Source organism: Hyla sarda, chromosome 6, assembly GCF_029499605.1.
Source record: "Hyla sarda isolate aHylSar1 chromosome 6, aHylSar1.hap1, whole genome shotgun sequence".
NCBI classification, from domain to species: domain Eukaryota; kingdom Metazoa; phylum Chordata; class Amphibia; order Anura; family Hylidae; genus Hyla; species Hyla sarda.
Window position 1 is genome coordinate 112,827,057 of NC_079194.1, and position 12,275 is coordinate 112,839,331.

A 12,275-nucleotide genomic window follows, 5' to 3' on the forward strand; every position below is an offset into this window, starting at 1 on the left:
CATATGACCAGGTGTCTTTTATACTGATAAGTTCAAACAGGTGCCATTAATACAGGTAATGAGTGGAGGACAGAGGAGACTCTTAAAGAAGTTGTTACAGGTCTGTGAGAGCCAGAAATCTTGCTTGTTTGTAGGTGACCAAATACTATAATTTGCTAATAAATTCTTTGAAAATCAGACAATGTGATTTTATGGATTTTTCTCTCATTCTGTCTCTCATAGTTGAGGTATACCTATCATGGAAATTACAGGCCTCTCTCATCTTTTTAAGTGGGAAAACGTGCACAATTGGTGGCTGACTAAATACTTTTTTGCCCCACTGTGATTACATCTTTTGTACAAAAAAAAAAAAAAAAAAAAAAAAAGCTATAATGCAACATCATCAGCAACACCCCTGAAATAAATGACCAATAAGCACACTGAATGAGGCATGGCACCAATTCTGCATTGATAATTCTGCTGGTTTTCTGTTAGCTCTTTGGCTGCTTGCATGTACCTGTCCCTGCTGCATTAGCTGCTCTGCTCTGGTACATTGTAAGAAATGTTGTGTTTTTGAACAAATATTGTATACAGTAGTAGTATGATAAGGGATCAGAGTACAATGCACAGGGGTTCAGGATTTCAGCATAATATCTACTTCTATTGAACAAAATGTGGTTAATTCATTTCCCAGATGATGACGCCGAGGAGGAGGATAAAGATGAGGATCCAGATGGCATCTATGATTTAATGGTAAATGTCGATGCTATTGAGCAGTGGCCTTACAGATAAGATCATTACTGCAGCTTCTATTGAAGGAAGTGAGAATGAGCATAACCATAGGATAGCTCTGACCCAATCATTTGTGGTCAATGACGTCTCCTCTATCATCATGCACACACTACTTGGCTGACTATGCTTGATTCTTCAATACGGTCAGATCTGCCATAATAGTGAAGTCAATAATAGGTGCCAGAGCTAGGAAGAAGGGATTGTCATCATTATTATTAGCATCATCTCTATATTCTGTCACTTTAGTCTAGACTGGTCCGCAATGAAATACCTTATTTTATCTGGACAACCAGGCGAGATGCTGTGGACTGCAGGTTCTTGAAGAAGGATCAAATGATGAACCACTATGCCAAAGCAGGCTCCTTCACTACCAAGGTGGGTCCAGGGCTGGGATAACAGAATAGGGGCAAAAGCTTAATAAAGACTATTGTACAGTTTATATAGATATAAGGCGGTATGACCAAATATGTGTATCACAGTATTTTTGTAACTTATGGCGGTTCCACGGTATATAACGGTATTTCTTTTACCCCCCCCCCCCAAATCATGTGACCCGCGAGCGCTCTTCTGCTCCCCCCCCAAATCATGTTACCTGCCAGCGCTGTTCTGCTCCCCTCCAATTAATGATCAGCCCAGCGGGGTACTACTCACATATGTCACCCGCAAGCACTGCCCTCATCCTTTTTGTTGTGGGCGCCCGGCACTGGAACTCTATACTGTACGCCAGTGGTCTCCAACCTGCGGACCTCCAGCTGTTGCAAAACTACAACTCCCAGCATGCCCAGACAGCCAACGGCCGGCTTCTTACATGACAGCGGGCTCAGCCTATCACTGGCCGGGGCGGGACATCGCTCCGGCCGGTGATAGGATGACGGCTGTCCGACGTTCCAGTCCCCAGCGTGAGGTCGACTTAGGTAAGTTAAAGTTTATTTTCTTTATCTTTTGCAGCCCGGGCATAGGGATACAGCGTACAGCAGTGGTCTCAAACCTGCGGACCTCCAGCTGTTGCAAAACTACAACTCCCAGCATGCCCGGACAGCCGTTGGCTGTCCGGGCATGCTGGGAGTTGTAGTTTTGCAACATCTGGAGGTACGCAGGTTGGAGACCACTGGCGTACAGTGAGTTCCAGCGCTGGCGGCCCCCAACAAAGAGGAGGAGGGCAGTGTTTGCGGGTGACATATGTGAGTAGTACCCCGCTGGGCTGATAATTAATTGGGGGGGAGCAGAACAGCGCTGGCGGGTAACATGATTTGGTGGGGGGAACAGAACAGCGCTGGCGGGTCACATGATTTGGTGGGGAGAGGGGGGGGGGAATAGAACAGCGCTGGCGGGTCACATGATTTGGTGGGGAGAGGGGGGGGGAGAGCAGAACAGCGCTGGCGGGTAACATGATTTGGTGGGGAGAGCAGAACAGCGCTGGCGGGTCACATGATTTGGTGGGGAGAGGGGGGGGGGAATAGAACAGCGCTGGCGGGTCACATGATTTGGTGGGGAGAGGGGGGGGGAGAGCAGAACAGCGCTGGCGGGTCACATGATTTGGTGGGGGGAGGGGAGCAGAACAGCGCTGGCGGGTCACGTATGATTAGTTCCCCGATGTGGGGACAGCGCTGCGCTGGGCTGATAATTCATTCCCAAGGGGGAGGGGCCAAACAGGTATTGCGGTATGGGAAAAATTCATATCGTGCAGCCCAAAAATTTCGGTATTCGGTATGAACCGGTATATCGCCCAGCACTAATATAATCTACATAAAAATAATCTCCTGTGTGCCTTTGGAAGAAGTCAACATGCTTGTAGGACAGACCCCTAACAGCCAACTGTACAGGCTTATAAAAGAGGCGCTTTAAAAAAAAAAAATAATAACTTTTAAAAAGCAATATAATGTGGTGTTTTTCCTCTAGGTGGGCATCTGCACTAATTTAAGGAACCTCCACTGGTTTGATGAGGCCGACCCAGATTCTTTCTTCCCTCGCTGCTACAGACTGGGAGCTGAGGATGAGAAGAAGGCATTTATTGGTATGATTATTGAGCACAATTCAAATGGTTACAAAGCTAGCCATAGGCTGGTTTCACATACAGTGCCTTGCAAAAGTATTCACCCCCTTGACTTTTTTCGTATTTTGGGGCCTCACAACCTGGAATTAACATGGATTGTTCGAGGATTTTGATCATTTAATTTACAGAACATACCCACAACTTTGAAGATGTTTTTTTATTTATTTATTGTGAAGCAAACAACAAATAGGACAAAATAACAGAAAAAGTGCAATGTGCATAACTATTCACCCCCTAAAGTCAATACTTTGTAGAGCCCCCTTTTGCGGCAATCACAGCTCCAAGTCTCTTTGGATAAGTCTCTATGAGCTTGCCATCTTACCACTGGGATTTTTGCCCATTCCTCCTTGCTAAACTGCTCCATCTCCTTCAAGTTGGATGGTTTGCGCTTGTGAACAGCAATCTTTAAAGGGGTACTCCAGTGGAAAACTTTTTTTTTTTTAATCAACTGATGCCAGAAAGTTAAACAGATTTGTAAATTACTTCTATAAATTCCAGTACTTATTAGTGGCTGTATGCTACAGAGGAAATTCTTTTCTTTTTGGATTTCTTTTCTGTCACGACCACAGTGCTTTCTGCTGATACCTATGTCCATTTTAGGAACTGTCCAGAGCAGCATATGTTTGCTATGGGTATTTTCTCCTGCTCTGGACAGTTTCTGACATGGACAGAGGTGTCAGCAGAGAGCACTGTGGTCGTGACAGAAAAGAAATCCAAAAAGAAAAGAATTCCCTCTGTAGTATACAGCTGCTAATAAGTACCGGAAGGATTAAGATTTTTTTAATAGAAGTAATTTACAAATCTGTTTAACTTTCTGGCATCAGTTGATTAAAAAAAAAAAAAAAAAAAATTCCACCGGAGTATCCCTTTAAGTCTGACCACAGATTTTCAATTGGACTGAGATCTGGGCTTTGACTAGGCCATTTACATGTTTCCCCTTAAACCACTCAAGTGTTGCTTTAGCAGTGTGTTTGGGGTCATTGGGGGAGATTTATCATAACTTGTCCAGAGGAAAAGTTGCTGAGTTGCCCATAGCAACCAATCAGATCGCTTCTTTTATTTTGCAGAGGCCTTGTTAAAAATGAAAGAAGCGATCTGATTGGTTGCTATGGACAACTCAGCAACTTTTCCTCTGGACAGGTTTTGATAAATCTTCCCTATTGTCCTGCTGGACGTAAACCTCCATCCTAGCCTCAAATCATGATGCACAGAGTGGTACAGGTTTTGCTCAAGAATACCCCTGTATTTAGCACCATCCATCTTACCCTCAACTCTGACCAGTTTCCCAGCAGAGGAAGGCTAAGTGCCAAAACCCGTCCTGTGACTTGGATATACAATATATACCAATTGCTTGCATCGGTGAGTGCCTGGACCTCCTTTATTATATCCCAGTCCTGGCTGCTGAAAAACGATGATGGTGTTCTTTGGGTGATGTGAGGTGTTGAGTTTGCGCCAGACATAGCGTTTTCTTTGATGATTGAAAAGTACAATTTTAGTCTCATGAGACCAGAGCATCTTCCTCCATACATTTTGGGAGGCTCCCACAGGCCTTTTTGCAAACTCACAACGTGCCTTTTTGATTTTAGCTGATAGTAATGGCTTTCTTCTGGCCACTCTGCCATAAAGCCCAACTCTATGGAGCTTACGGCTTATTGTCGTCCTATGTACAGATACTCCAGTCTCTGCTGTGGAACTCTGCAGCTCCTCCAGGGTTACCTTAGGTCTCTGCCTCTCTGATTAATGCCCTCCTTGCCCGGTCAGAGAGTTTTGGTGGGCGACCATCTCTTGGCAGGTTTGCTGTTGTGCCATGTTCTTTCCAATTGTTTGTGATAGATTTGATGGTGCTCCTGGGGATCATCAAAGATTTAGATATGTTTTCATAACCTAACCCTGACTTGTACTTCTCAACAACATTGTCCCTTATTTGTTTGGAGAGTTCCTTGGTCTTCATGGCAGTGTTTGGTTAAGCATGCCTATTACTTAGGTGTTGCAGCCTCTGAGCCCTTTTAAAAAAGGTGTGTATATGTAATGACAGATCATGTGACACAGGTGGACATTATGTCACTAATTATGTGACTTCTGAAGGTAATTGGTTGCACCAGAGCTTTTTATGGGCTTCCTAACAAAGGGGGTGAATACATACACAATTTTCCAATTTTGCCAATTTTCTGTTTTCTATTTCTAAACAATAGTTTTATTTATATGTTTTTCTCATTTCACTTCACCAACTTAGACTATAAATGTTTTGATCCAACACATAAAATTCAGATTAACAAAACATTGAACTTAAGGCTGTAATGTACCAAAATACGAAAAAAGTCAAGGGGGGGGGGGGGAATACTTTTGCAAGGCACTGTATTCCTGGATGGGAGTGCCAGATGCCACAGATGCTGTGTCTTATGCATCTGACCTCCTATTTCGTGTTCCATTGGCTGAAATGGGACATGGCAGAGGACCTATGGACCAGCTGGATTGGCATGGGTTCACACTGGTTGCAGCATGTTTTTGATCTGGCACCTGCAATGTCTTTTTAGTCTGAAAAAAATCATATTTTTGAAGCCCAAATTAAAGGAAAACAGTAATTCTGTTCACCCACACTAAACTCAATATACTGGGTTACAGTGTGGGTGAACAGGAGATCGATGAGGGGTCAATGAGTTACAGCAAATACATATCTGTTGTCCAGAGCTGTGTGCCTCCGAAGATCCTCTTCTATCCCAACTGAATTGCGCACAGGAGGTGGGCCCGCCGAGTGAATTAATATTAATATTAATATTTATTGGCGCTGTGCTCACGTGACCAACGCCAATAAAAAATTTAAATTCACCTGGCGGGCCCTCCTCCTGTTCGCAATTCAGCGTGAATAGAAGAGGATCTTCGGAGGGATACAGCTCTGGACAACAGGTACTTATTTAACTCATTGACCCCCTCATCGGTCTCCTGTTCACCCACACTGTAACCCAATGTATTGGGTTTAGTGTGGGTGAACAGGATGACCGTTTTCCTTTAAGCTTGGAAAAAATGTTGTATTGTTTTATCCAGTCTTTCCTAGAGGGTGGGGCATTGGGTTGCTATTGATTTAAAGGAAACCTTTCATCACATTCATGCTGCCTGAACCACACGTCATCAGAGCGGCCCCTTTGGCTTCCCCTCTCCCAAATAGGATTGATTGATAGATCTCTTCCTATACCTAAACATGAAGACAAGGCTAGTGGGGCGATGGAAGCCACCAAAGACCTTCCAGGTTTCCTTAAACATGTCCTGGACAATCTGTGCTGAAGGGCTGACAAAAAAAACAAAAGCGTGCCCTCAGGGCCTAAACCAATCTGTAGTAGTAAATTGGAGCACACTGTTATGCCTAGCACAGAGTCTAAGCGGTAGGAGCATGACAAAATAATTCAAAGAACATCAGAGATTCCATATGTAGTACCCTGCTATATCAGGCCCTGCACTAGGTATATAGTATATATATATATATATATATATATAAGTATATACTGTAAATGTTCAATCAATGTAACCCCAAACAAAATCTCTAAACTTATATGGCAATTATTATTGTTATCAATTCTAGAATGTTCATAGAAGTAAGCTACATGGATAAATTGAGTGTTCATTATTAATAATGTCTTATGGGTTCTGTGTTTTAGAGGATTTCTGGCTGACGGCTGCTCGGAGTATTCTCAAAAGAGTCGCAGGAGGAGAATGGAATAGAATGTCAGACACCAAAGAGAACACAACTAATGTGAATGGTGAATATGGGCACAGTTTTATATGCAATAATACACATATCCCAGCCTCCAAGAGACATAGTCAGCTCTGTGGCTGGTTCTGTTTGTCAAGAAACAGCCAAAGTAGCATGTTCTATGGTTCGGATCCCTGTATATAATGGCCTGACTTATGGGTAGACAACCATTAACATTGGTTGGAAGACCTGCACGCTTCCTTATCTGTATTTTGTCAACCTCCTCTAATGTTCATAGGCCCCTCCAGACACAACGGTAAAAGGTTTTTCCGATGTTATTTCATTTATATTTAGGGGAGGGACAGGTAGCACATCTGCAGCGCCTTTGCCGCAGCTGGGAATTTGCCTAAAGAATTCCGTGAGCAGAATTTCAGCAGCAGGAAACCCGCTGTGGATGTGCTACATGTGACCTTCCTTACCCTTAAAGAGTTTTCTGAGGCATTAAACTTCTTTAAACCATAACATACGGCCCAGAACATGTAATGTGCACATAGCCTTATTGTGATCTGTGCCATCATTGCCAGATAAGCATGTCTTTAACATTCATTTAGATGTCAAACGAGGAACCAAGAAACGCAGAGGTAGTGTATCAACTCACGTCATCACAACAGCCATCCAAGTCTGCGAGTCCTATCTAAACAGCCTAGAACACAACGACATTGATGTGGAAACAGCTTCAACTTCCATCATGACAGATGCTTCATGGGAAGAATTCCTGCATAGTTACTACCGGGTCATTCAGTAAGTGAATCAGTAAGAAATAACATGATCAATTCTGGTGGTATCCACTAAATCTGCCAATGAATGTTACAGAAAAGGCACAGTATATATAACAGACACAAGGAATGTATCTACTATACAAGAATTGAAATTGAGAAGAAGAACAGGGTCCAGCTCCAAAGGAAAACGAGTAAAATCCAAAATTTTTATTCAAGCCATTAAAAATATGAGTGAACCAAAAAGAGGGAATAAAATCATAGCAGAAACGCTGACGCGTTTCGGACTATATAGTCCTTAATCATGCCATGATTAAGGACTATATAGTCCGAAACGCGTCAACGTTTCTGCTATGATTTTATTCCCTCTTTTTTGTTCACTCATATTTTTAATGGCTTGAATTAAAATTTTGGATTTTACTCGTTTTCCTTGGGAGCTGGACCCTGTTCTTCTTCTCAATTTCAAGTCTTCACTCCAAGAATGCAGTTGGATGTTGTCTGTGCTTCCTATCCACACTTGAAGTCCTCCTCCTCTCAAGAACTTATATGGTGGTGAGCTGGTTTTTCTTTTTCATAGACTTTGGTTATGACTATACAAGAATATTACTACTATAATGTATATTCTAAGAAACACGCCAGGCACTACTTTGCTGTACACTGTTTGTATAGCTTATCAGCGCTCTAGGAAGGCTGTAAATGTCAGATTAGTGTCTGCTTCTACAGACTGTGGTTCTCAACGTCCCAGAAAGATATCAGTCATATAGCATATATGTCAAAAGAGCATAAAGGATGGATCACTCACCAAGGTACCGTATCAAAAGAATCTTCTTTATTCTTTAAAACCTCTCATAGACATACAGGGGTGCAGACAGGTGGGGAACTTGGTGATGAGACACATTGTTACACGAGGCAATGTCCGTTTCGTTCCGGCATGGAACTTCTTCCGGCCTCCTCTGACAACTTCCCATCACAGGTGCTTTTTAATACAGGTGAGTGGAGGGGAGGAACCTTCACCACATAGAAAACACCTATGTGCAGTGATGTTTTAAAAACAATTAAAAACATTCATCTAACTTACAGAAAAGGACCAAATTCTGCCCTGTCACTTAGACCTGCTGGCCCCAAAGCTCCTGTTCTCAATGAGGGACATTTATCAATCTTTGCTTATGTATTCTTTTTTTTTAGTAATTTTTTTCCTTACTTTTTTTTTTTTTGCTTATGTGTGACTTATTTATCAACTGGTTTCAGCCTGTTGATAATTTTCTTTCATGTAAGCAATTTTTCCTTTTTTACTTTGGTAGTAGCTTTTTCTGCTCCATGTTTGAGCTGGAGTAAATTTAGTCAATTTTTAACCTTGTTGCGACTTTTTTTTGCGCAGTTGCGACTGTCGCAGTTGATAAATACCCGACTAAAGCAAATCCATTTTGAAAAATTTACTACGTAAGCAAGTTTGAATTTTCTTGCTTTTCTTGTTCTTCATGCAAATTGTCGCACGAAAACACACGTAGTAGCAGTTGCGACAATTTTGCGACAATTATAGTAAAGAAAACCTGACTAAACCCCGTTGATAAATGTCCATCAATATGTTTAATTAGTTTCGGGACTCAATTTCCTGTTTTCAGGGAATAAAGGTGCTCCTGAAATCAGTAAACAATTGCCGTTTTGTCTTGCCAACGTAAAAAAAAAAACAGCAGGGACAACAAATACAATACACTACATAAATACCTTTACATTTAAATCAATTGCTCTATTTTGATTTCTCTCCCTCCCAAAGTAATTAAACTTCTTTTCATCTTCTGCGGGCAATATGCGCATTGACCACATGCATGATTGCCTGATGGTCGCAATTTTGTAAACCATTTAGTGCGGTTTTCTTGCATTTCAGTTTATTTTTGTTCTGAGAAATTTTAGGGGGAGGCTCCTATCTACCTGGCCTCCTATGACATGAGCAACCCAAATAACACCAAATAACACCTATACCCGCAGTGTCAGAAAATAGGAAAAATAGTACAGAAAATAGGGCTCAGGGTCTTGAATATTGGAATATATGGTTTTATTAGACAATATAGGATACAAATAAAATTCTATTTGTGTTCTGTGTCTCAAAGGGCCTGTTACGCCGAGCGCTCCGGGTCCCCGCTCCTCCCCGGAGCGCTCGCTTCACCTCCTCCGCTGCAGCGCCCCGGTCACGTCCTCTGACCCGGGGCGCTGCGATCCTGCTGCTAGCCGGGATGCGATTCGCGATGCGGGTAGCGCCCGCTCGCGATGCGCACCCCGGCTCTCCTACCTGACTCGCTCCCCGTCTGTTCTGTCCCGGCGCGCGCGGCCCCGCTCCCTAGGGCGCGCGCGCGCCGGGTCTCTGCGATTTAAAGGGCCACTGCGCCGCTGATTGGCGCAGTGGTTCCAATTAGAGTTATCACCTGTGCACTCCCTATATTACCTCACTTCCCTTGCACTCCCTTGCCGGATCTTGTTGCCTTAGTGCCAGTGAAAGCGTTCCTTGTGTGTCCCTTGCCAGTGTTTCCAGACCTTCTGCCGTTGCCCCTGACTACGATCCTTGCTGCCTGCCCCGACCTTCTGCTACGTCCGACCTTGCTTCTGCCTACTCCCTTGTACCGCGCCTATCTTCAGCAGCCAGAGAGGTGAGCCGTTGCTAGTGGATACGACCTGGTCACTACCGCCGCAGCAAGACCATCCCGCTTTGCGGCGGGCTCTGGTGAAAACCAGTAGTGGCTTAGAACCGGTCCACTAGCACGGTCCACGCCAATCCCTCTCTGGCACAGAGGGTCCACTACCTGCCAGCCGGCATCGTGACAGTAGATCCGGCCATGGATCCCGCTGAAGTTCCTCTGCCAGTTGTCGCTGACCTCACCACGGTGGTCGCCCAGCAGTCACAACAGATTGCGCAACAAGGCCAACAGCTGTCTCAACTGACCGTTATGCTACAACAGTTGCTACCACAGCTTCAGCAGTCATCTCCTCCGCCAGCTCCTGCACCTCCTCCGCAGCGAGTGGCCGCTCCTGGGATACGCTTATCCTTGCCGGATAAGTTTGATGGGGACTCTAAGTTTTGCCGTGGCTTCCTTTCCCAATGTTCCCTGCATCTGGAGATGATGTCGGACCTGTTTCCCACTGAAAGGTCTAAGGTGGCTTTCGTAGTCAGTCTTCTGTCCGGAAAAGCCCTGTCATGGGCCACACCGCTCTGGGACCGCAATGACCCCGTCACTGCCTCAGTACACTCCTTCTTCTCGGAAATCCGAAGTGTCTTTGAGGAACCTGCCCGAGCCTCTTCTGCTGAGACTGCCCTGTTGAACCTGGTCCAGGGTAATTCTTCCGTTGGCGAGTATGCCGTACAATTCCGTACACTTGCTTCAGAATTGTCCTGGAATAATGAGGCCCTCTGCGCGACCTTCAAAAAAGGCCTATCCAGCAACATTAAAGATGTTCTGGCCGCACGAGAAATTCCTGCTAATCTACATGAACTTATTCACCTAGCCACTCGCATTGACATGCGTTTTTCTGAAAGGCGTCAGGAACTCCGCCAAGATATGGACTCTGTTCGCACGAGGCGTTTCGTCTCCTCGGCTCCTCTCTCCTCTGGTCCCCTGCAATCTGTTCCTGTGCCTCCCGCCGTGGAGGCTATGCAGGTCGACCGGTCTCGCCTGACACCTCAAGAGAGGACACGACGCCGTATGGAGAACCTCTGCCTGTACTGTGCTAGTACCGAACACTTCCTGAGGGATTGTCCTATCCGTCCTCCCCGCCTGGAAAGACGTACGCTGACTCCGCACAAAGGTGAGACAGTCCTTGATGTCTACTCCGCTTCTCCACGTCTTACTGTGCCTGTGCGGATGTCTGCTTCTGCCTTCTCCTTCTCTACAGTGGCCTTCTTGGACTCTGGTTCTGCAGGAAATTTTATTTTGGCCTCTCTCGTCAACAGGTTCAACATCCCAGTGACCAGTCTCGCCAGACCCCTCTACATCAATTGTGTAAATAATGAAAGATTGGACTGTACCATACGTTTCCGCACGGAGCCCCTTCTTATGAGCATCGGATCTCATCATGAGAGGATTGAACTTTTGGTCCTCCCCAATTGCACCTCGGAGATTCTCCTTGGACTTCCCTGGCTTCAACTTCATTCCCCAACCCTGGATTGGTCCACTGGGGAGATCAAGAGTTGGGGGTCCTCTTGTTCCAAGAACTGTCTAAAACCGGTTCCCAGTAACCCTTGCCGTAACTCTGTGGTTCCTCCAGTAACCGGTCTCCCCAAGGCCTATATGGACTTCGCGGATGTTTTCTGCAAAAAACAAGCTGAGACTCTACCTCCTCACAGGCCTTATGATTGCCCTATCGACCTCCTCCCGGGTACTACTCCACCCCGGGGCAGAATTTATCCTCTCTCTGCCCCAGAGACTCTTGCCATGTCCGAATACGTCCAGGAGAATCTAAAAAGGGGCTTTATCCGTAAATCCTCCTCTCCTGCCGGAGCCGGATTTTTCTTTGTCTCCAAAAAAGATGGCTCCCTACGTCCTTGCATTGACTACCGCGGTCTTAATAAAATCACGGTTAAGAACCGCTACCCCTTACCCCTCATCTCTGAACTCTTTGATCGCCTCCAAGGTGCCCACATCTTCACTAAATTGGACTTAAGAGGCGCCTATAACCTCATCCGCATCAGAGAGGGGGACGAGTGGAAAACGGCATTTAACACCAGAGATGGACACTTTGAGTATCTGGTCATGCCCTTTGGACTGTGCAATGCCCCTGCCGTCTTCCAAGACTTTGTCAATGAAATTTTTCGTGATCTATTATACTCCTGTGTTGTGGTATATCTGGACGATATCCTAATTTTTTCTGCCAATCTAGAGGAACACCGCCGGCATGTCCGTATGGTTCTTCAGAGACTTCGTGACAACCAACTCTATGCCAAAATTGAGAAATGTCTGTTTGAATGCCAATCTCTTCCTTTTCTAGGATATTTGGTCTCTGG

The 12,275-nt window shown here is 44.9% G+C and overlaps 1 protein-coding gene across 5 annotated transcripts in view; it reads left to right on the top strand.

Moving 5' to 3' along the window:
* TTLL3 (tubulin tyrosine ligase like 3) overlaps nucleotides 1-12,275 on the top strand; it is a 52,255-nt gene that overhangs the window by 19,663 nt on the left and 20,317 nt on the right. For all 5 annotated transcript variants that reach the window (XM_056524704.1, XM_056524708.1, XM_056524707.1 and 2 more), the window contains 5 exons: nucleotides 674-732; nucleotides 1,018-1,146; nucleotides 2,671-2,785; nucleotides 6,475-6,576; nucleotides 7,121-7,310. In XM_056524704.1, the coding sequence (XP_056380679.1) occupies nucleotides 674-732; nucleotides 1,018-1,146; nucleotides 2,671-2,785; nucleotides 6,475-6,576; nucleotides 7,121-7,310 (595 nt within the window). The remainder of the gene's footprint in view (nucleotides 1-673; nucleotides 733-1,017; nucleotides 1,147-2,670; nucleotides 2,786-6,474; nucleotides 6,577-7,120; nucleotides 7,311-12,275) is intronic.